At 35.6% G+C, this 22,844-nt stretch overlaps 1 protein-coding gene across 1 annotated transcript in view; it reads left to right on the top strand.

Moving 5' to 3' along the window:
* Tes (testin LIM domain protein) overlaps positions 1 to 22,844 on the top strand; it is a 40,624-nt gene that overhangs the window by 12,244 nt on the left and 5,536 nt on the right. Inside the window, exons 2-6 of the mRNA XM_015488268.2 lie at positions 9,181 to 9,266; positions 18,752 to 19,004; positions 19,887 to 20,222; positions 21,085 to 21,300; positions 21,681 to 21,839. Of these exons, the coding sequence (XP_015343754.1) occupies positions 9,181 to 9,266; positions 18,752 to 19,004; positions 19,887 to 20,222; positions 21,085 to 21,300; positions 21,681 to 21,839 (1,050 nt within the window). The remainder of the gene's footprint in view (positions 1 to 9,180; positions 9,267 to 18,751; positions 19,005 to 19,886; positions 20,223 to 21,084; positions 21,301 to 21,680; positions 21,840 to 22,844) is intronic.

Consider the following 22,844-nt stretch of genomic DNA (forward strand, 5'->3'; position numbering starts at 1 on the left):
ATGAGATTTAGGGGCTAAAAATTGTCTTCTGCCCTAACTTTTAGAAGACTTTCTTGTTCCTTGGTGAACAGACAACAAATTGAGGGGAAGGAGATCATTCACAAGGAAGAAGCAAATTTCTCATATTGTATGCCCACTTGAGTGAAAAGACATTTCAATATTAAACAGAAAAATAAAGGCAAGGTGGTAGATAAGCACCCTTTATGCTCTTTTCCATTTATAACAATTCTGCCTCACCATAACAGGAATTTTTATATTTAAAACCAAAACAGGAAGAGAATGAAGGAGGCAGACTTTAAAGATGGTTCCCATTTATTAATATTTAAACTCTTGTGTCTTCCCCTTCTCTTGAGTATGGACTGGGCCTGGTCAGTTGCTGCCAAAAATGAAATGTGTTAAGTGATGGTGTCACTTCCAAAATTAATAACTACAGGTTCTATCTTTCATGTTCTCAGTGAAGATCACTCTTCCTGGGAAAACCAGCTATTATATTGTGAGGCAGCCATGTGGGAGGGCCCATGTGAGAAAATGGGTCTTCCCTTGGATAAGCCTAAAGATGACTGCAGTCAGTGCTGGCCACGGTTGCAGACTTGGAGGAAACAGGAGACAGCCCATCTAGTTAAACTATACCTAAATTCCTTATCCACTGAAACTATGAGATATAAATGTTTTTGTTTTCAATCCCAAAGTTTTGGGGTAGTTTGTAACCCACACAGAAGTTTCTATATCTAAAAATTCAGTGATTTGGAAAAAATGAAAGAATGATATTTTGATATTTCATTTTTACCTCATTAAAATTGTTTGACTTACATACATATACATATATATATATATATATATATATATATGTATATATATATATATATGTATATATATATATATGTATATATATTCCATATAACATAGCAGAGAATTTCTGGTAGTAACAGTAAGTACATGTTTTGAATAAAGACCTTCCAACAGATATAATTTATTCCTTCATATTTATTTCTTATTATTAAAAAATTCTTTTCTCTCATTATAACATTTTAAGAAACCTGTTTTTCATCAGGAACTGTAGAATTGTCTTGAATCACACACTCCTCTTTTGAGGATCTTCATGTGTGAATTAATCACTGGGGCCAGATGGTATGCAGACATTCAGGTGCCTTCTAATCAGCCTCAGTTTCGTCTGGGAAAGAGGAACTTCTGGCTAGTGGATCATTGACAGTCTTTTCAGATCAAAATTCATTGTTTCACAGAAGTTACAGATTAGGAATATTACTCTTAAGATTATTACATATGTTTAAAGTCCCATTTTGAAGAAATAAAAAATAAATGTGGTTTTATGTTTAAGAGCCCAGGATTTAGAGTAAAATATGCCAAGATCCAAATCTCAACCACTTGCTACCTGAACAATTAGGTGAGGTTCTTTTAGTGTCCCTAGTCTTAGTTTCCTCATTTGTGAAATGGTGATGATAATCCCTTTCCCATAAGTTATTATGGATTAATTGAGATGGTATATGTATTATAGCCTACAGGGTAGTAGCATTTTAATAAATGGTGGTTGAGATATTTTTGCCACCACCTCTACCACCAAAACTCTACATTTATCAAGCTCATATAGTTGTCTTAGGTGATCTGCTACCACGTGATTATATCTCTGGCCCACATAGATTACCTTGGTGGCAGTCCCTCTTTCACCATATTCTCCTACAGCCTTAAGAAACATAGAGGCATATTGGGTGGGCTTCATTTTACTTTAATTCATTAAAGTTTCAGGAAGATTGACCCAGTACTTTCAGAATAGAATTTATTATAAAATATTTAGGCTCAAAGATAACTGATTTCCTTTTCTTTCCTAACAGAAGTGTCTATGGTTATTTATTATTGTGTGTGAACAAAAATGTTTCAGTGCATTTGGCTCATGATGGATTCATGATAGAGATTAATATAGAGCTTTCGGCTTTTTCTTCTCGCACAGAAAAGCTAAAGGGAGGGAAATGAATTCTAAGGTCCGCAGTGGAGATTTTATTCTTTTTTTTTTTTTACTTCTGGATAAGTAGTATTGACAACTAAAGACTGTTAATTGATTATTCTGTAATCCTTTGGTCTTAAGTTAAAAATTCTACTTCTTCCTATTTTAAAAAAATGATTCACTAAATCATATTTGTTTAGTGTAGGGTCTTTCCATTTTATGACCTATCTCTAGGCACTAATGGTTAAGAACAGGCAGAACTCTCCTTTGGTTCCTTCATCTGAATGAAAATATAGACGATAGTATTATCTTGGACTATCTTAAGATTTTATGAGGATAAAATGAGATGATTCATGTAAGACACTCAGAACCATGTCTGGTGGCAATATGAGTTCTCAGAAAATGTCAGCTCACCCCTTCCGGAGTCCTTGTTGTGAAAAGCAATGGGAGTTCCCTGAGGTAAAGGCCATGATAATTAAAATGAAGAGAGAGAACTTTATTTTCAAGCAGTATGGCTGGCATCAGGAATTGAAATAGAAATAAAAAGCAAACCGTTGATAGTAAATTGATGTGCCAAGGATCAGTGCAGTAAAGAAGGACCAGATCATAGGATTTGTACCAAGATCTGTGGGAATCAGAAGAATTTTGCAGGGGAGAGTTGAAGAGTCACTGACATTCGAATCAGTCCAGTAAACCAAATAGAGAGTAGAATTTGGGCAGATGGAAAAGGGGAGCTGAGACCTTGCAAAAGGGAAAAGTACCCCTAGAAGCTGAGAGCAGCTAGGGTGAGGTATGAGGAATGTAAAGGCTTGTGGAGGGAGGCTAGTGCCAGGTTTTAAAGGACCTTCTCTGCCATGCTGAGAAAATTAGAATTCATTGAACTCATTAGAAGCATCTGAAAAGGGGAGTGTTATGATTACCTTCAGGCTTTATTAAATTTTTTGGAAAAAGCAACACGATATCACACAAAGGGATCTATCAGGAGTGTGGTTGACATGTGAGAGTTTGAACATGAACACTGGAGTGGATATGAGGGAGCAGCCTATAATTTCCAGAATTTAGAACATAATAAGCATGCCTACACACAGCTATGGCTTTCAGGCCCCCACTTGGATGACCAGGTGAGTGGCAGCAACATTTTCTTCATTATTTTCAGACTCCAGTGAGAAACAGGAAGTTTTTTATTTTTAAGTAGAGAGGAAGAGAGAGGGAGTAGGGAGGGAAGGGAGGGTGGGCAAGCTTTATTAGAAATGATTAATCATAGTTCTTAATCACAATAAACTATTTTTTATATTTTTAACCTTGGAAAGTTAGGAAACTACAAAAGTTGAAGGATGTTTCTCCTTTTAATTTAAGTAATTTAAAACTCCCCCCCTCTTTATTTTAATGAAATCTTAATAGTACTGACTGGGCAGTAGGTAATGAACTATAATTTTCAAACAGTTTAAAATTTTAAGTCACAGGTTAATCAAAAGATATTGATTAGGGAATGAGAAACTTTACCAATAGCACTAAGTTTCTAAGAGCCATGTGCTAAGAGGATTTAAAAACGTAGTTCCTTTGTCCAGGAGATTAATCTATTTGGGCAAGATCTGAATGTAATATGAATATATATGTATATTATATATATGCATGTGTACATGATAGGTAGATAAATATACATGCATATTGACACACACAATCCCAGAGAAAGAGAATATGTTTATTTCACATAGTCTACCTTGGTCAGCTTCATTCCAAGGTGATTAAAGAATCTTGGTAACACTTGCTTATTTAGTAACCACATATGATTCTTTGCTCCAGAGGGAAATTTGGTTATGAAAACAGCATGAATCAGATGACCTCACCCTGAATACTGCATAATATCTTCCAGATCCAAATTATCTCCAGATCAACTCAGACTATGTTTGAAATACCAAATGTTTTGAGTGATTTTGTCCCTTTTTCTTTAAAGTATCTGACATACAATACCCTCTTCTGGGTCAGAAGGGTAACCTGAAATGTTGCCGGCCTATCTGGCTGCTTGAAATTATGAATATGGAGAAACTGATACCATTCCCATTTCTTGCTCTAAAATGTGTGGGGAGAAGGGGGTGTTTGGAGGCACAGATCAGGAGATCTAAGTTCAGTTTTTGAAGCCTGTCATTTTGAAGTCGGGATACTTAAACAGTCCTGTTTGTCTTGACTATTATTTCAGGCTGAATATTGTAGAGTAATTTGGCTTTTTCAGAGGACCTTGATAGGTATTCACAAAGGGTAACTGATTTCTCCAAATATAGTCAATCCAAAGGACCCGTTTTCTTGCATACTGAAGAAGAAAAATTAATCTGTCATATCCTTGTATTGATGCTGGCCAGATTGTGTTACTAAAATTGTATGAGGTGGACAGCTTTGGTACTTGTGTGCTTATGAAAAACATGTGTTTTTAGGCACCAACTGTTGGTTCTGTGGGGAATACGGGATCACAGTTGCTGGTGAATAGTAATGTACAACAGAACTGAGTTATATCCCTCTCAGCTTAAGTCTTTGTTTACTTTGTGTACTTTACAGACTGCTCCTCCAAACTGAATTCCAAATGGTTCTGACTTACAAGAGCTGCTAATATATTAGCTTTCTTAAATAATCATTCTCTAGTGATTAAATTTTGACCAGGCTGGATGACAATCTAAGATAAAGTTAATCTGACACATGGTTTTCAGGCAGAATTTTAGAATTAAAAATTTTTTTAAAGTCAAATTTATTCCTTCATTATTTAGATGAAACCCAGAGAAGAAAAATGACTTACAAAATCACTGAACGTGGCACCCATGATATTCTGGGATCAGACCAAAGTTTTCCTGACTTTTCTACATTTTCAAAGGTCTCTGTTATATTAATTCTCTAGTATTTTTAACCATGTAATTTTTGATCATTTCCTTAATACCTGGGATAGCTAATTCTGACAACATAAGTATTGTATACAAGCACAATATCTTGGTGTTTACACTAGTCTGAGGAACTATACTTCATCTACTAAACAGCTAGCTTGCCTTGACTAAAGAGTAGCTAACACTTTCTCAGCTCACCACTTTCTCCACACCCTCCCACATATCCTTGTATGGACCTGGGATATCTTAAGCAACACCTTCCCAGTTCTTATTCCTCACCATGAATTCTCCAACACAGACACCTGGGCAGAAACTGATCTGTAAGATGTGGATGTGCATGAATAACAGCTACTGCTCTTGAGGAAAGAAGGACCCTAACCAGATGATGTAGTCTGTGCTGAAGATAGAAGAATTCTGGATCCTGGGTTCAGGGAATCCTGAACACAAAGTGAAAGAGGGAGAGAAATTGGTGGAGCTCTTAGGACAGATGGGGCTTCACATCCTTGAACTGAAAAGAAACTGAGAAGAGTTTGGGGACCCCAGGTTCTCTAATACTGCTCCAAAAGGTCTGGGAATGGGCCTTAACAAGCTGCCTGGGGCAGTTCTGACTCTCAAACTACAGAACAGAATTAGTCTGTTTTCCTTTATCTGATACATATTTGGCTAGGGGATACTAGTAGAAGTCCAACTGTCTCAGTTGGGGTGGGAGCAGAGCAGAACTTTTCCTCATCCTATACAAGTGTGTCTGCTACTGGGCAATGTAATTTATATTGGATTTAGCCTCTGCATTCTAGATTATAATTCAGTCTGGAAGCATTTATATTCAGTGAACAGGGAAATAGTAGAGTGGGAATCACAAATCTTTTTTGCTGGAGTGGTATTGTGCTTTTTATTTTTAATCCTAACAGGTTGATAAAGAGGATTTGCATACCCAAGTTTTCTCCTGATATGGCATAAAATTAGAGATCTTCAGTACTGGATGTCAGTGATGTTTAAGCTTTGCAGCTATGCACTTATAAAATAATTTCTCTGATTAAAATTTTCCTTGGAAAATAAGTCTCTAACTAGTCTGAAACTCTGTAATTGCTTTAGCTACCAACAATGGTTTTGAAAACTAGGTGTTCTTGTTCTTGTATTTGTTTTTAATCAAGATTACTTCCAGGAGAAAAATATCATATTGCCCTGACCTCTTTCCATTCTTTTTTTATTCTCTTGATATCTGTGATATTTCCAAGGTCTTCTCACTCTTTGTGTCTGAGCACATGGGGAGGATGAAAGTGTGTGGATTTGCATTTTCTCCAGGCATTCACAAACCTTGCTGTAAAGAGCCTGTATGGACAATAAGTAGGCCCTCAAGCAGGGCTGAGTGAAAGAACCCTTTAGCAATGCTTTCTGAGCCACTTTCTCAAATTACTGCTCTTTTTCAGGTCGGGGCTTCCCAGGCTCCCTACCCATTGCCCTGAGGGCCACTGGCCAAGGTAGGCCAGTGGAGCTTGGGAGTGCCCCAGTTGCAGAATCGCATGGTTGTTCTCTAGGGCTTCCTCCCTATCAGTCTTCTCCCATCTCTGGGGATGTCTTTCCTCTGATAAACCTGGTAGCCCCAGACATAATACGGAAGGCATCAGGAGTTTTACTTTCTTCCTTGGAAAAAGGAAAACAAAACAAAACTTTCTGACTGCAGTAGAGGCTGGCCCTTACACCTGTTGTGCTTCCCTCTTGTTGACTTCCACTATGACCTTTGAATGAGGTATTCCCTTGCTGTCGAGTGTACAGTATTCTCTTGGCTGCTAGATGCTGATCATCGTTTCAATCTCAATTCAAGCATCTTTTGTTCAAAAACTTTCTCCACTTCCCTAATTTATTCCACGCCATTATCAAGCTCTGAGAAAGTTGTCTACTTTTAGAGCCAGACATTGAATTTTAGGTCAGGTTTACCTTTGACTAGCTGTGTAACCAGCAGCAAATCATCTCTTCTTTCTGGATTTTAGTTTCCTGATTTTTCACATGAGAGGGATGCCTCGACCTATCCAGAATAAGAATGTGTAAGACATTTAGAATAGCAGGTATTCATGAAATGTCACCATAAACTGGTAACTATTATAAGAAGATAAAATGTGGTTAAAAAAAAAAAAAACAGCCTGCTCCTTTGTAGGGTTGACTTCTTCAGATTGCAGTGAGTTACACTGAGACCTTATTGTAAAAGCTGTGCTGTCTAATGGAGGTTCTAGTTATATTAGCTGAACTTTTAAGTTGTATACAGAAATAGAGGAGACATATTGTTCCAGTACATGTGCAGTGTATGTGAACAAACCCAGTCCACCAGGTGGCTCAGGTTGAAAGCAGGGGAATAATTTGTTTAGGTGATTTTATTTAGAGAAAAAGTAAACTTAACTCTAGATATTATATAAGTCAGTAAATCTCAGAATTTTACACCCACATATATAGTATTTTGTATATATAAATGTGTTTTTTGTGTGTGTGCACGCGTGTGCATGTGTGCACTCCTGTAAGCCTGTCATGAGATAAAATGTATTTCTTATTATGGATCTCATATGAGAATTTAAAAGCCACTGATTTAAGCTAAGTTATGTGGTTGTGTGATTAATCTTAATTTTCATTTGGGATTAAGAATTTAGCAGGAGCTGCAAAGAACACAGTATGAAATAAATCCATACTCCAGGTGAATTCAGGATTATTAACTCTCCTATAATAGAAAACTAGAACAGGTTGAAAAAGAATACACACCCTTTTAGATTTGCTCTTCATTTCATTCGTTACAGATATTTTAATGGAGAAAATTCTTAATTGTGTTCCCTTACAGAAGACCAGAAAACTCAAATAACTAGTTTCCCTCTGTTTTAACTCATGTATTTGGTATTATGAACTGTGGTCATCGATAACAAAGAAACAGTTTGATTTTGTTTAAAAAAAAAAAAAGGTTTAGGGCTGATAGTAGGTATACATATAACATAAAATTTTAATTCTTTAGAAAATTGATAGTTTTGTAGACATGGTAAAGGTACTTAGGTTTAGTTAATGCTGGACACTGGACTGATTCTTATACTTCTGAGTATCTTATGGTCTCTGTAGAGACTGTGCTTGTGACTTAAAAATAACATGGGTTTCCTAAGCAGCTGGTGGACCCCACTGGTTTTGGATATTCCCATAGTTATAGTAAGGGGATATGGTCATTTTGTGCACATCAGGCACATCAGCTTATCTTCCAAGGAACAAGTTACAATGTGGTTTAGGTTGCATAGTGATAAACACAACCTGGTAAATTATGGGGAGGGGGGTGTACATTGAGAAAGATCTAGTATTTATTGAACTTGAATTACCACTGCAGGTCACAAGCTAGTAACTAATTTATCACAATCATTGATGTGACATTTAAAATATGGGATAATCTGGTCATTGGTGACTTGCCGATTTGATGCTGCAAAGCCAGTTGATATTTTTCACTCCAGATAGCTTGGTAGAAGTGCTTACATTGCCATTATGTGTGCCCTTCCTCTATCTGTACCCCCACCCCTTTGCTTATTAGGCATGTGTCAGTAGGATACCAAGAATTCTTGGTATTGTTTAATATAGCACAGAAAAAAATAATGGTTTGCTATAATAAAGGCAACAGTATTACCCCCCTCCACCACCACTTTCTTTCTCCCTGGTGTGAGAGCACAGGCCTTGAAGTCAAACTCAAATCTCTTTTTGCCATTTGTTGACACTTTGATGATCTTAAGCAAGTTCTGTAACCTTTTGGGGCTTCAATTGCATCATCTCTAAAATGGAGAAAAATATTTCCTACTTCATTTCCATTTCATGAAGTTTTGCAATATTTTAATAAGATAAATAACAAGATATTCCTGTCATTAAATAAATATTTGTTGTTATTATTATATTTGTCACAATATAAAATAACATTATTTTAGTTATGATTCTGAATATCTTTCATATATTCCTTATTTCCTGCCAAATGTGTCATTTGGGGCCAGCTTGCTTTCAAAGTTCTGCTCTCTGTGTATTCCCAGTACTTACTGTGTCCAGGCCATATAGTGACCAAAGACATAAATTTATGACTTTTTTGTGACTTTCATTATTTGTGATTTTTCATAGTTTTATTTTGATGCCTTTCTTTTCATGATAAAAAGCAATAGAATATAAAGTATGTTATGTATGTACTTGGAGTTGCCATTTACATACCTGGGTGTCATCATTGGCTAAACAAAGTGATACTCATACAAGATTTGTTTGAAAGTTATATCAGCAGAAATGGTAAGTGGATTAAAAGTATAATTTATTGAATTCTTTAGATTTTTGGAAACATAATAATAGTTCCATGTTTTTCTTCTTTAATAGATGGGCTTAGGTCATGAGCAAGGATTTGGAGCTCCCTGTTTAAAATGCAAAGAAAAATGTGAAGGATTTGAACTGCACTTCTGGAGGTAATGTTTTGAAGCTACAATATTAGTAACATACACTCTTAAGCAGAACTTCCACAGATAGTGCGAGCCTCTTACATGTTTTCAGGCACAGTTGCTAAGATGCAGATCTGTTATTTTCTAAGGCAATCAAAAATATAGCTGTTATGTCTTCATTTCATTAAGTTTGATTAAGTGAATTGAACCATAATGACTCTCCTTAAAATTGTTTATTTACTATCAGATTTTCTAAAATACTGAATATGCTTTTTATGAATGGCAAAAAATTTGAACTGTTTCTCTAGGACTGTTTATTAATTTAATAATTACTCTTAACAGCTGCCAACTTCTCACATCTCATCTCTTTTTGTAATAATGATAAATATGAATGCTGAATTGTGATATACTAGTTGTCAGAAAAAAAGTTTAATTTTGATATCTTCAAAATTTTCAGCAGCAGATTTATTTTTCAATCACTCCTATTGTTTTTGTTAAGAAATAAACATTTTATTGCTAGTCTCTTGGTATAATAAAGACAAGGTTTAGTGGATCAAAAATGTGAATGTGAAATAAATTTTGTCTTGTTTTTTTTTAAAGTAGTTTTGTGTATCATATAAATCTAAACCAGTATTTGAAACATGTTCTTATGAAGAATATAAATGTTCTTAATAACTGTCAAGACCATGATGGTGGTTCACATGTATGCTCAAAGTTAGGTTAGAATCAGCCTACTAGAAGGAAAAAAAAAAAAAAAAGATCAGTTATACAATATTAGAATGTCGGCTGTCTTGTAACAATTAACATCTTTTTGACAACCACTTCTGTAATACAAATTTCCTTAGAAATCTTGAGAATAAATAGTTTCATCAGCCATTATAGGTATGTACAATATAGGTTAAAAGAGAATATAACAGGATACAATCTGGGATGTTAGGTTCTTTAAAAGTTTCTAATAAGTCTTTTTTAAGAAATGAACACAATTGTTCTAAATAGTGAAGGCAACAGAAATCTCAGTCTTCCCGGAAATTTTGATGTATGACAGTTTGTAAAAGTCTATACATGTTCTGTACAGATGAATTTTTTTTCCCCAAATATTTTCCATCTGTTGTTAGTTGAATCCATGGATACAGGCTCCACAGTTAGGATAGGACACAAAAGGCTGACTGTATTTTAACTCTTACTCTGTACACCACTTTCTCTTATGTCTACTGGTTAACTTTGTAGAGGAGTATAGTGCCCTCTGCTGGGCATAAGTTTTACTTTATGACCTTAAAATAATCTTTCTAAGCTCAATTGCTAGAAACTGCTAATGAAATTTTTAAAGCTCATTCTTGAGAGATAATCGCTTTTTCTCTCTAGCAGAAGTTTAGCTTATAGTGATTTTCATTTGGTCTATATTATTTTGCTATTGCAGATCACTATAATCTGATATTTTTCAGTTTAAAAAATATATCAGTAAAGAGCAGATCTCTATGGCATGGATATTACATTTTTATTTTAGTTTTATCGCACAGACTTAATAATTAGGTATAGTTTGGGACTCTAAGAGCCATAAAACACTTGGTCCTTGGTCTCAGCCTCACTGGCAATGATGTAGTCTGTGCAGATGGTATCTCTTAGTAGTTCTATCATCTTCCTGGCATGAGTCCAGGCACGTTTCGCTGTTAGGATTCTTGATCATTCCCTGACTTTTTCACCATAACTGGAAGACCAAAGGATGATGCCTTTGACCTCCAGATGCAGCCATTTTTCAGTACAGTTGTTGAAGTAAAATATTCTATACTAATCATCCAGAATATAATGAAGACTGAAGTTCTAGTCAAGGGACACAGAACTGCTATGGTTGAAGTGAACCTGGAGTCCCTGCCCACGTAGCCTCCACCTCCAACTTTGTAGTAATACTTAATTTCCAGGATTCTCTGAGCTTCATATTTACAAAATAAGAGTTAAATTAGCCTCTACCTCTTTATCAGTTGACCTTCCATATAACCACCAGGAAGGTGTATTGAAATGGGTACTATTATATACTTCTTCATACTTTAAGAACCCTCAGTTTCCACTGGACTTAATCCTTAAGGCAAAGTCTTTGCCCCTGATGGCAGACCTTAGCATCTCACCTCTGCTTGCTTTTCCAGCCTTTCTCACTTCCTTTCCAAGCACTATGTGCTTCAACTACTTCATGCATGCTCTTCCCTGCAATTACTGTGCCTTACTGCATGTTTTCTTTGCTTAGACAGAACCTTCCTCAAACCACCAGGAACCAAAAAATCCCAGGTCAAGGACTACCTCTTGAGGAGTATTCCTTGCCCAGTGTATTAGTCTGCTTGGGCTGCCATAACAAAATGGTGGCTTAAACCTGAATTTGTCTTTCCACAATTCTGGAGACTGGAAAGTCCAAGATGAGGTGACACCATGGGTTCTGGTGAGGGTTCTCTTTCTGGGTATAGCTAGCCATCTTCCCACTGTGGCTCACATAGTGTTTCTCTCTGTGTGTGTAGGGTAGGAAAAGATTTTCCTTTTGAATAAGGCCACCAGTTCAATTAGATTAGGACCCTATCTATATGACCTCATTGAACCTTGATTACCTCCTAAAAGCCCCAGTTCCAATTATAGTCACATTGGCATTTTGGACTTTAGCATATGAATCTGAAGAGGACACAATTAGGTCTATTTCACCTCCTTTTCTTGCTTTCACATATTTCCAGTTAGAGATCATTTTCCCTCCTAGCACATTGTAGGAAACCAGGAGATAAATACCCAGAGCTCACTCTTTTATCACTCTGATCTCTGCTTGCTGCCTCTTCTTACCCCATTGATAAGGGCACCTAGAGTACTCAAGGGTGGAGATTGGAGTTTGGAAGAGGTCAGTTCAGGGTGTGTCACCATAGTTGTAGAAGGCTGAAAATGAATTCTTAGACTGGTAAAAATTTAGAATGGTATTTGCTAGTCAAAACTCATTTATGAACTTAAAACCCAAGGAAGCTGAAGTGATTTGTTTTTGCCCATGAGTTATTAATAAGAAATATTTGCAAGCATTTCCTTTATAGCACTTGTAATAGTTTTCTATTGCTACATAAAAACATGTATTAACTCAACATCCACATATTCTTTAATTTAGAAGTTTTGAGGAATAAAGAGAATGTTTAGCTGCATTCTCTGCCCTGGGTCTCAAAAGGCTGAAATCATGGTGTTGGCCAGATTAGGCTTTTATCTTGAAGCTCTGAGGAAAAACCTACTTCCAAGTTCATTCCTGTTATTGGTAGGATTTGATTCTTTGTGTTTGGGGGATTGAGGTACAAATTTGCATCTATACATCACTCACATTCCTCGACATACAGTTCCCTCCATCTTCAAAGCCAGCAGTGCTTAGAATCCTTTCTCTGAGGTACAGACCTTTAATCTCTTTGACTTCCTCGGCTGTTGCCAGCTCAGAAAAGAAATATGCTTTCTCCAGGGTTTGAGTGATTTGATTAGGCACACCTGGATAATCCCCAGTTCACCACATAAACATGGGAGTGATGCCAGAGGCAAAGGTCATAGAGACCACATAGAATTCTGCTTACCACAGCACTTTATGTACCTGATTGTACCTAATCTTCCTAATAACTCACCACAGCCATTGCTGATAGATGGCAGAGCTGAGTTTGAATCCAAAGCTTTGCAAAACCTTCCTATCACGGACTTTGCATGTGGCAGATTAGAAACTGGAATGCACTTTCCCTTTCATGACTACTGAACTTTGAACTACACCAGGCTGTCTTCTCTGAAGGGATTTTGTAACATAGACATCCTTGTGGACAATGGGATCCTTTAACTGAAGCTCTCCCCTTCTTCAACATACAAGTGATTAGTGGACAGAGGAAAACAAAATATTGAGGAAGCCTAATCCCTACCCATAAGAACTGCTCTCTGTTGGGTATGCTTCCAAGTAATATTTAGAATTAATTATTTATGAAATTTCTTACAAACTCAGAATTTCAAGGAATTTACCCAGTTATTTAATATTGAAGGTTTAATGGCAACCATAGATAACTTGTCATCAGAAGTAATAGAAGTATTGTTTTGCTTTACCTGTATTTAAATAGTTCCGTTTTACAAAATAAAGTAGTACTTGATTACATCAAACATCTGTTCAGAATTTCTTATTGGTTTAGAGATGGCTGAAAACTAAAAATTCCCCACCATAAATGGATTAATAGTTGTGTTGAATTCTATAACAGAGGTCCACACTCAAGTCCATATATGTATATCCCTGTTACAAAAGGGCAGCTTCCAGCCTTTTTAAATTACGGTTTGTAACAGTGCCATGGCCTTGCGTTTAAATCACTATGAGTGCTGGCAGCAAGTCAGAGCACTCTGGTTTCTGCTATTTGGCCTGGAAAAATAATAATTTTTATGAATAGTGGTACTAAAAAAAAAAAAATCTCTTTCTGGAGGCTAACAGATACCTGCTTGACTTCTTGTAGCTTCAAGCTGTAAATCTCTATTTTTCTGGGGCAGTACTTTGGGTAGTTTGTTTGGTTCTCTCTCCCTCGGTTTTAACTCGAGTACTCTCAAGTTGTTACAGAAAGTTTTGAATATAGAGTTTTGGCTTATTGAGCGTGTGTGCTTATTAGGCACTAAACATTTTCTACAAATAATTGTAGTATAAAGAATCTCCTCCCCAACACCTTAAAGCTTCCCCGTCTATCTATACAGCTTTTTGAAAATTAAAAAAGGGCTGTTTTGAAATAACTTACTTCTGAATCCCCTGTTCTACCTTGCATTTCCCCACATACAAGACACTGGAGACTAAAGCCACACAAGAAAAAAAATAGAAATTTTTTAAACTAAATAAATGATAATAACAGATTTCCACAGTAGATAGTGCCTGGTCCTGAGTTTATAAGTTTCTTTCCCACTTAGTGGTTTGTAGGTGGCTCTTTTCATTGTGGAACTGGAACTTCAGTGTAGGGCAATGGAAGGATGTGATCATTCCAGCTGCTGCAGTGGGGATGGCTGAAAGGACCCTTCTGGCCCAAGTCAGATTCCTACCATCCCTGGTTCCGCAGCTCACCATGTAGGAGTTGAGGGTACAAAAGAGGCTACACTGTAGTCTAGATTTAAAATTGTTAATAAATTTATTACAGATTTTCCCTACTTAGAAAACTGATAATTGGGCCTGGTATGACTTTTTAGTGGTTTCTTTTGCCCCTCATCTCTGCTGCTGTTGGCTTGTTGTTTTAACCTGTTTTATTTGCTTAATAAAGATAGGTTGGGTTAATAAAGGGGTGAGTAGGGAAACAGTCTTCTTCAGAATGTCCTTCTAAGAATGGCCAAAATAAATAAAACAGTTGAAGCAATGGATCTTGTGTCATTGGTTAATATATCCCTTTATATTTTGCACTTTCACAGTAAATACTATTTATTTAGCCATGCTATAGCTTTTCGTAGTTCATGTTTTAGCAACCAGCAGACTGTGTTTTTTACTGTTTGTTTTTAAAATTCTAAAACCTGACTCCCGCCTAAGTCCATTATTCATCACATAGCCTTGATGTGGCTATCACTTTGCTAATTATTAGCATGCATGCCACAGAAAGATCTATTGGGAACTAAATTGCTACTCCTAGCTCTTTTCCAAAAGCTCATAATTTTAAATTGATCCAAAAGCAATGTGATAGTTTTGTAAGTAATTCTATATTTTTTGTAAACTGAAGAACAAAAATAAAGATCATACTGTAGTAGGATAATATGCTCCTTTCCACTAGATGGGAGTATGAGATAACCAAATATAAGACTGTTTTATAGCTATACTAAGTATGATAATTCTTCAACAAATTATTACCAAGTAAAGATTCCTGGCTATTATTGTGTGCACAAGGACAATAGTTTGGCTCTCCATGCTCCCACATCTGTTCATATCTACCCATCGACCTCACCATCTCTCCTTCTCCTTCTGTTTCTCCCCTTCTTTCCCCCTTCTCCTCTATTTGCAAGTCAGATCTAATATTTTCAGTTTTTGTACTGAAAAGAGTTCTAAGAAGCTCCTTTTGTTCTAAGAAAATAAAAAAAATCTGATTATTTGATAATTTCTTATTTGGCAAAAAGATTTATTTAAGTTTTTAGTTGTTCATTTTTCCTGTTTCTGATGTAGAGAAATCCCATGACTTATATGAATTTCAAATCCAGAAAACCTGTTAACCCATTATGTCCCAAATATTTGGTTCTGTTAAGATTTTAACAAACTTGACACAGATGTATTAAAATAGGTTCGAAACCATAATTTGAGGCTTATCTATTTTTTATGATCATCAAGAATAATTAGGAAACTAGAACAATGTAGTTCTTTTACATATATTAGCCATCCTAGAATAGGACATCGTGTAATATGATATCCTTTCACATGTTGCACAGTATACAAAGAAGTGATTTTCTTGCCCTATTCAAGAATTATTTTTGATACAAACAAAACCCTTCAAACAGGGTTACATTACATTTTTGACAATACATTGTTGTTTTTTCACAACATTGCTTATTTTGACATTGTTGTTTTAACATTTGAAAATAATATGGTTTCTCTTGTCTAATCTGAAATCATCTTGGACAGCAGCAGATTCAGGAGTGTTACACTTTCTTCCTCCTGATGATTTCTTGAATTGCATTGTTTTAGGGATGCTAAGCAGATGTCTCTTTTGAAATCCAACAAATTCATGAGATCTTTCTTCTCTTTGTTCACAAATTTATAAATAATCTGTGCATTTGCAATACACACATTAATTACTTGAGTAAACAGAGACCAATACCATTTTTTACCTCTATTAGAAGTAAAATATTTGGAAACCAACCAGTCATGTTGATCCATACTACCATTAAAGTTGTTATACAGCTACCCACCACCTTTACTTGAGACATATTGACTCTACTGTGAGTGTGTTTTTTCCCATTGTTGAACTGTGCCAAGTGATTACACGAAGTTCATCCCAACAATGACTATTATTTAACCATTTTACAATGAGAATTTAATTTGTATCCAAATCTGTAATCTTATGACCTTCTTACTTGTTTTTTCCATTAGAGGGTACTTGAATCTATTTTTAAACCTCATGATGCCTGTAGTACGGAATCCAATATTTTGAATGTATACCAACAAGTCATAACCAGTAAATAGAGTGTTAGAAAAAACAGTGTGGTTAGGATTCTCTACCACTTCAAGTATATGTAGAACTTCACTTACTCGCAGGTGAAGGATCCTTGTTGGGCCTTCTTGAGCACTTTTTCCAAAATATAACATAAATCAGGCAATAGTGCAATGCACGCAAATTACTGTGAAGTATATATTGTCCCAGTGTTTTTATCTTGGAGTAGTGATAATTTGAAATATAGTGCATTCCTGAAGATAAAATGAGAACCTTGTTCTTGAAAATGCTTTCATGAATTTATTTCTTATATTACATATCAGTTATGTATGTAATATTTGTTCAGTTGAACATTTAGTAAAAGTAACTTTTCCAATAAAGTTAATACCATTTTCACAGTGAATTTAAAGATGATTTTCAAGTGCTCTAATCATTCACCTATTACTTTCTCAAAAGATCTTTTAAAACATAGTATTTATTTTCAAAGTTACTGCAAGTGGTATATTCGCTCAATTTAAGATTTGTATAGGCATCTTGTCTGCAACACAGTGGGTTAAACACTTTTAGTGCTAATGCATTGCATTTGTTTATAGTCGGTCAATATACCTGTGAATAACTTTTCCTTCTGTACTTTCTCTATTGGATACAGGTGATCTGTTAAACTAAGATGCATATGTATTTTTCTCTGCTGCCCAAATTTTCATTTTCTACCAGGGTTGTTTTAGACACCTGGATTTACATTTTCTATTATCTACTTGATATCTTCACCATCTCATAGGCATTTCAGACTTATAAATAATTTAGTTTTGAAGACTTTCCCCTGAACCTTCCCATCCCTTACCACAAATCTTTTCCTCTTTTTATTATGCTCATAAACTAAATATTCCTTCTACCAACTTATCTCAAAAATCTGTGCTTATTTTTTCAGAAACTATCACCACATCCAAATCAAGATGCAGAGTTTAAAGAGTTAAATATAAGAAGATCTAAAATATGTTTCTTTTCATTTCCGCTGTCAAATACCCTACTTCAAGTTAAAACCCATCTTACTGCGACCAAAGCATTAGCCCATCTGACTGTAAATTCCATTCGTAAAATAGTTGCAGTATCATTATTACTAAGAACCATGCATTTCCAAACTGCATCCACAATTAACATGTTAACTGGTCTCCATTCTTCCAGATGTGTTCTAGCCCGACCATTTTCCATGCGCCAGGCTTTGCATTATTTAAAATTATAGATCTGTTGTTATTGTATCACCTAAAACCCTTCAGTGTCCCCTAATTGCTCTTATAACGAAGGGCAAATTCCTTGATGTGTCCTACAAGTCCCTCCATGATCTCATGCCTGCCTACCTCTCTATAATCTTGTTACTTACCAGTTTATTCATTATAGTTGTACCAGTCTTCTCTGGTTATGGGACTTAAGGGTCATTTTTTTGTTTGTTCATTGTTGTTGTTTTTGGTTTGTTTTTTTTTCTAATTGAGGACCACTGAAGATATTCCTCTTTTCTACCAGAATGTTGGGGGTGAGGGCTTTTCTTTCTCATTTTTCACCTTCCCAAATAAACACAACATCCATAGTTCACACCTATGTTTTTACACATCCTTGATATCTAAATGTCACTTTCTTAAGGAGGCCATTTCTAACCAACCTCAAATCAAAATTACTCTCTCAAGATAACATTTATTTATCTTTCCTCTCACAAATAGGAAAGATATCACTTATAGGAGTGTGCGTATTTGTATAAGAGATTTTTATTTTCTGTCTCCCCACCAGCAAGTTCTAGAGGGCAGAAACTGGACCCATTATTTTCACTGTGTACTAGTATCCCTTATGGAATTTAAAGGAAGAAGAAAAAAGAAATATGGAAGGAAAAAGGATAGGAAAGGAATGGAAAGGAAAAGAAATTGGAAATTGGACAGGAAAAGAAATGAGAAACCCTATAAACCTGAATGTAGGATTATAGTCTTTGCTAAACAAAGTTATCAATCTCCCTTCCTCTCACTTAAAAACAACAACTTTGAAATATTAACATACAATATTATATGAAATATTTTGTTGGGTAGTTTTGGTTTGGTTTATTTATTTATTTATTTTGGTAAGGGTACACTGATGGGTTTACCCTCAGACCTGCCTCCTTGAGCATGCACTTTTTAGCCATAATCTCACTTATTGAAGTTTATAAAGCTATCATAGGTTTTTCATGTTTCCTTCTTGCTTAAATTTATGGATACACATCTCTCCCCTGCAAAAAAAAAAAGGGACTTGCCTTTACATTCCATTATATTGCATGTATTTAAAAGTATTTTGTGAACTATAAATGTATGTGGATACTTGATTATTATTGACTTGTTGTAGTTAAACACTTCCTACTTGTTTCTTAAATTATAGAAAAATATGCCGTAATTGCAAGTGTGGCCAAGAAGAGCATGATGTCCTCTTGAGCAATGAAGAGGACCGAAAAGTGGGAAAACTTTTTGAAGACACCAAGTACACCACCCTGATTGCAAAGCTAAAATCAGATGGAATTCCCATGTATAAACGCAATGTTATGATATTGACCAATCCAGTTGCTGCCAAGAAGAATGTCTCCATCAATACTGTTACCTATGAGTGGGCTCCTCCTGTCCAGAATCAAGCATTGGTAAATAATAGGGGCATGAGGAGTCCCTTTATCCAAGTTCTTGGGCTTTTTATTTAGAACAATTTCTTTACTGACCTAATTCACCTCACCTACCCCCATATCTATTAATTCTCTGTAGCTTCTATTACTTTCACTTCTGGCCCCTATTAGAATCTTTTTGAAAGTAAGACTAAATCCCTTGTGCAATTTCTTTGACTACCTAAATATATTTACCACTTTAAAGAGTGGTCTAACAATCCTAAATAATTAATGAAATCACATGTTTTGTATCTAGTAACTTCTCTACTCAAGTAACTTAAGAGGATTTCTCACAAGATGATAAAGGATGTCTAAAGAATGGAATTACTTACATCATTAGAACTGAACAAAAAATGTTCAACATTTTATTTCTTCACTATGTAAGGCCAAAAATTGTGAATTTGTGTCAGGCTCCTTCCACAATTAATGACAACTAGGTGAAGCATTTGGAAGTCTTTTAGAAAGGTTACTTATATCATTAAAGTAGATCTCATGATAAAATCACATTTTATATGATAAAAATGTTGCTGACCATTAAACCATTCTGATCAAGTTTTTCTAAAGTTTGTGGTTTTTTCCCAATTATATTTAGCACAAGTAAACAATAGTAATCCAAATCTTTTTTACAAACTGAAAAAATTAATTTCATGGAGAAAATATATTTATTACCCAACTAAATCATTTATTTACCATACCATTTTTAATGTGTTAGTATCTCAAGATACTTGTAGTATGAGGATGAACTGCTACCCATATATAAAACCCACTGTTTCTTAATTAACTTATTTCTGATATGTATTATAGAAGATTATACTGCCTAGTCACCAAGTCTTATCCCTGTTAACATTGGTCCCTGTCATTCAGGCCAGACAGTACATGCAGATGCTGCCTAAGGATAAGCAGCCAGTGGCAGGCTCAGAGGGGGCACAGTACCGGAAAAAGCAGCTGGCAAAGCAGCTCCCTGCACATGACCAGGACCCTTCCAAGTGCCATGAGTTATCTCCCAAAGAGGTGAAAGAGATGGAACAGTTTGTGAAGAAATACAAGAACGAGGCTCTGGGAGTAGGAGATGTCAAACTTCCCTATGAGATGGACACTCAAGGACCTGACAAAATGTACATTCCTGGTGGGGACAGAAATACCCCAATAACAGTGGGCACCATGGAGAATGAATCTGCAGAGCACAAACAAAAACAATACGTAAGTAAAATGGTCACATTGATGGTCCGATTAGTATATTTTATAGGTCTTTTCCCTTTCTTAGAACTTTTTTTGGTGGGCCTTTCCTCTTTTTCCAAAAAGAAGAGGTAAATGGTAAATGAAAATTTGAGTTAGACTTATTTTAGAGAGTCATTCTGTTTGTGTCTAAAGCCAAGTTTTCTGATTATCTGTTGTTAAGGATATCATGAATATTATGTACCCACAGTAGTTGGCATTGGCATCCTGCTTGAAAACAACATGCTGAAACAGAACTGTGAAATTGTTATTTGCTTATCTCTTCTCATAAGTAAGAATAATACATGCTTAGATTAATTCAGTTTTGCTGTGAAAACATGCCTAAAACTCGTTATTAAATTTATGTGGCAATGTCAGCCAGTATTTTTATTTTAAGTTGCTTCCAGAGAGGAAGTCTTTGTCTAATGACTCAAAAGTAGAAGACAATTATGACATAAATGAGTAAAGCCTTAGAACTAAACTTAATGGAACATCTTTTTCATAGATCCTGTTAATACAACAACTAATAAGCTTCAGTTCTGAAAAAAAATACTAATAAGCTCTTAATGTAATCATTTTTGAGAGAATTCATGTAAAATTGAGATGGAAATTACTATTAGATTTTTGCCATAAGTGACTTCAATTCAGGAAACAAAAGACAGAGCTTTGAATAGCCTAAATTAAGAGATTCCATTTTACAGAAATATTAATACCTTATCTGAAGGGACAAATTAATAAATTCAGTAGAAATTATTTCTCTTGAAATTATTGTTCTGTTTTCTTGCTGGCACTGATGAGGAAACTATGTCTATTGATGACCAGATTGTTTTTGATGCTTTCCTTTTAGTCCTGCTTTTGCTGCAAACTGAGTATGAAGGAAGGTGACCCAGCCATCTATGCTGAAAGGGCTGGCTATGATAAACTGTGGCACCCAGCTTGTTTTGTCTGCAGTACCTGCTCTGAACTCCTGGTTGACATGATTTATTTCTGGAAGAATGGGAAGCTGTACTGTGGCAGACATTACTGTGACAGCGAGAAACCACGATGTGCTGGCTGTGATGAGGTTTGTTTCATGGGGCAACCTGCATGCAGGCTCCTTCCTTTCCCCTATATGGCTGTTTTACTAGAAGACAGCAGAAATTAACCAAATATTGATTGCTTCATACCTTCAAAGAAGTTTAATGAAAGAAACTTTTGACTTTATGCATTCTAGGTGTCTGTCTTAATTGTGTTTACTGATGAAAGACTGTTCAGAAACAAAATATTGATTTGAACTATGTAAACACAAATTCAAGTTATCATTTTCAAACTTTAAGCCCCAAGAAAATATTTGATCTGCTTGTAAATCTAAATGCCTTATTGTTTAAAGAACCTAGCTTTGTTTGTTATCTGTAGCACAAAGAAAAATGCTTGATTTATCTTATTTTTTAATCTTCTTCCCAGCTTATATTCAGCAATGAGTACACCCAGGCCGAAAACCAAAACTGGCATCTGAAACACTTCTGCTGCTTTGACTGTGACAACATCCTAGCGGGGGAAATATATGTAATGGTCAATGACAAGCCTGTATGCAAGCCCTGCTATGTGAAGAATCATGCTGTGGTGAGAAGCCTTTTAGGGATATGGTTGCCTCAGCCTGCTTTAGAACCTGAGTGATGCCTCTCTTGAAACTTTTCACAAATGGCAGGCAGATAGCACTTCTCTTACATAGAAACCATGTGGTTCCCATTACAGGGTGTTAAAATCCAAGCAGTTCAAAAACAGTACATGCACTGACTACAGACCATCTCAAAATAGTTCGTTCTACCTGTGTGTTTACAGTGTAGATTATAAGTGCTGCTTGATAATAAAACCATCATGGAAAAAATAAAATCCTTAATGGAATAAGATTGATTTATTCTCATAGGTTCAGGTTAGATTACATTTAAATAATGTTTCTGGCAACTGTTCATAACTTTAGCCTCCAAACTTGTGTGATTTCTCGTGTGTTATTGGGCCACCCACTAGGACTTTTGTTTTTGCTACCTGGAAGTTGTACAGTACCTGTTTTGTTTGTTTGGTTTTCTTTTTGTTTTTAACCCTCATTGAATTGATTCAGTATAGCAAAATTTGACCTGCATATTTAGATTTCTGTGGGCCAAACATTCAGTTAGTGTGGGAGTATAATTTTTCTTGCATCTACTCTGCTTCCACAGAACTTCTATTGTGTAATGGCCAAGAGATTGGTAACGTAGATAACAGGTAAAAATTTGACCATATATGGTAGGGCATTTAGGCCAGGAGTACCAGAAGGATAGACTTGTACTTGTTTATATGTAGGAGAATGTAATAAATATTCCTGTAAGCCATCAAGCATGGGAGACTCCTGGCTAAGGAACAAAATTACATCTTTATATAGTTCTTAAGAGTATGGTGCTATTTTTTTTTTTTTTTTCAAAAAAAGATAGCAGTTTTGATGTCACTGCCAATTTTCAGCCAATTTTAACCCACTGCCCCAGATAGTCATTCATTTTCTCTGGACTCTGCCTCAGCAGTGTGTATCTTAGCTCATTGCGGGTACAGCTATTCCATTTTAGACGTTAGTTTTTTGTCACTTTGATTATCATA

The sequence above is a fragment of the Marmota marmota genome, unplaced genomic scaffold, assembly GCF_001458135.2.
Source record: "Marmota marmota marmota unplaced genomic scaffold, marMar, whole genome shotgun sequence".
Taxonomy (NCBI): domain Eukaryota; kingdom Metazoa; phylum Chordata; class Mammalia; order Rodentia; family Sciuridae; genus Marmota; species Marmota marmota.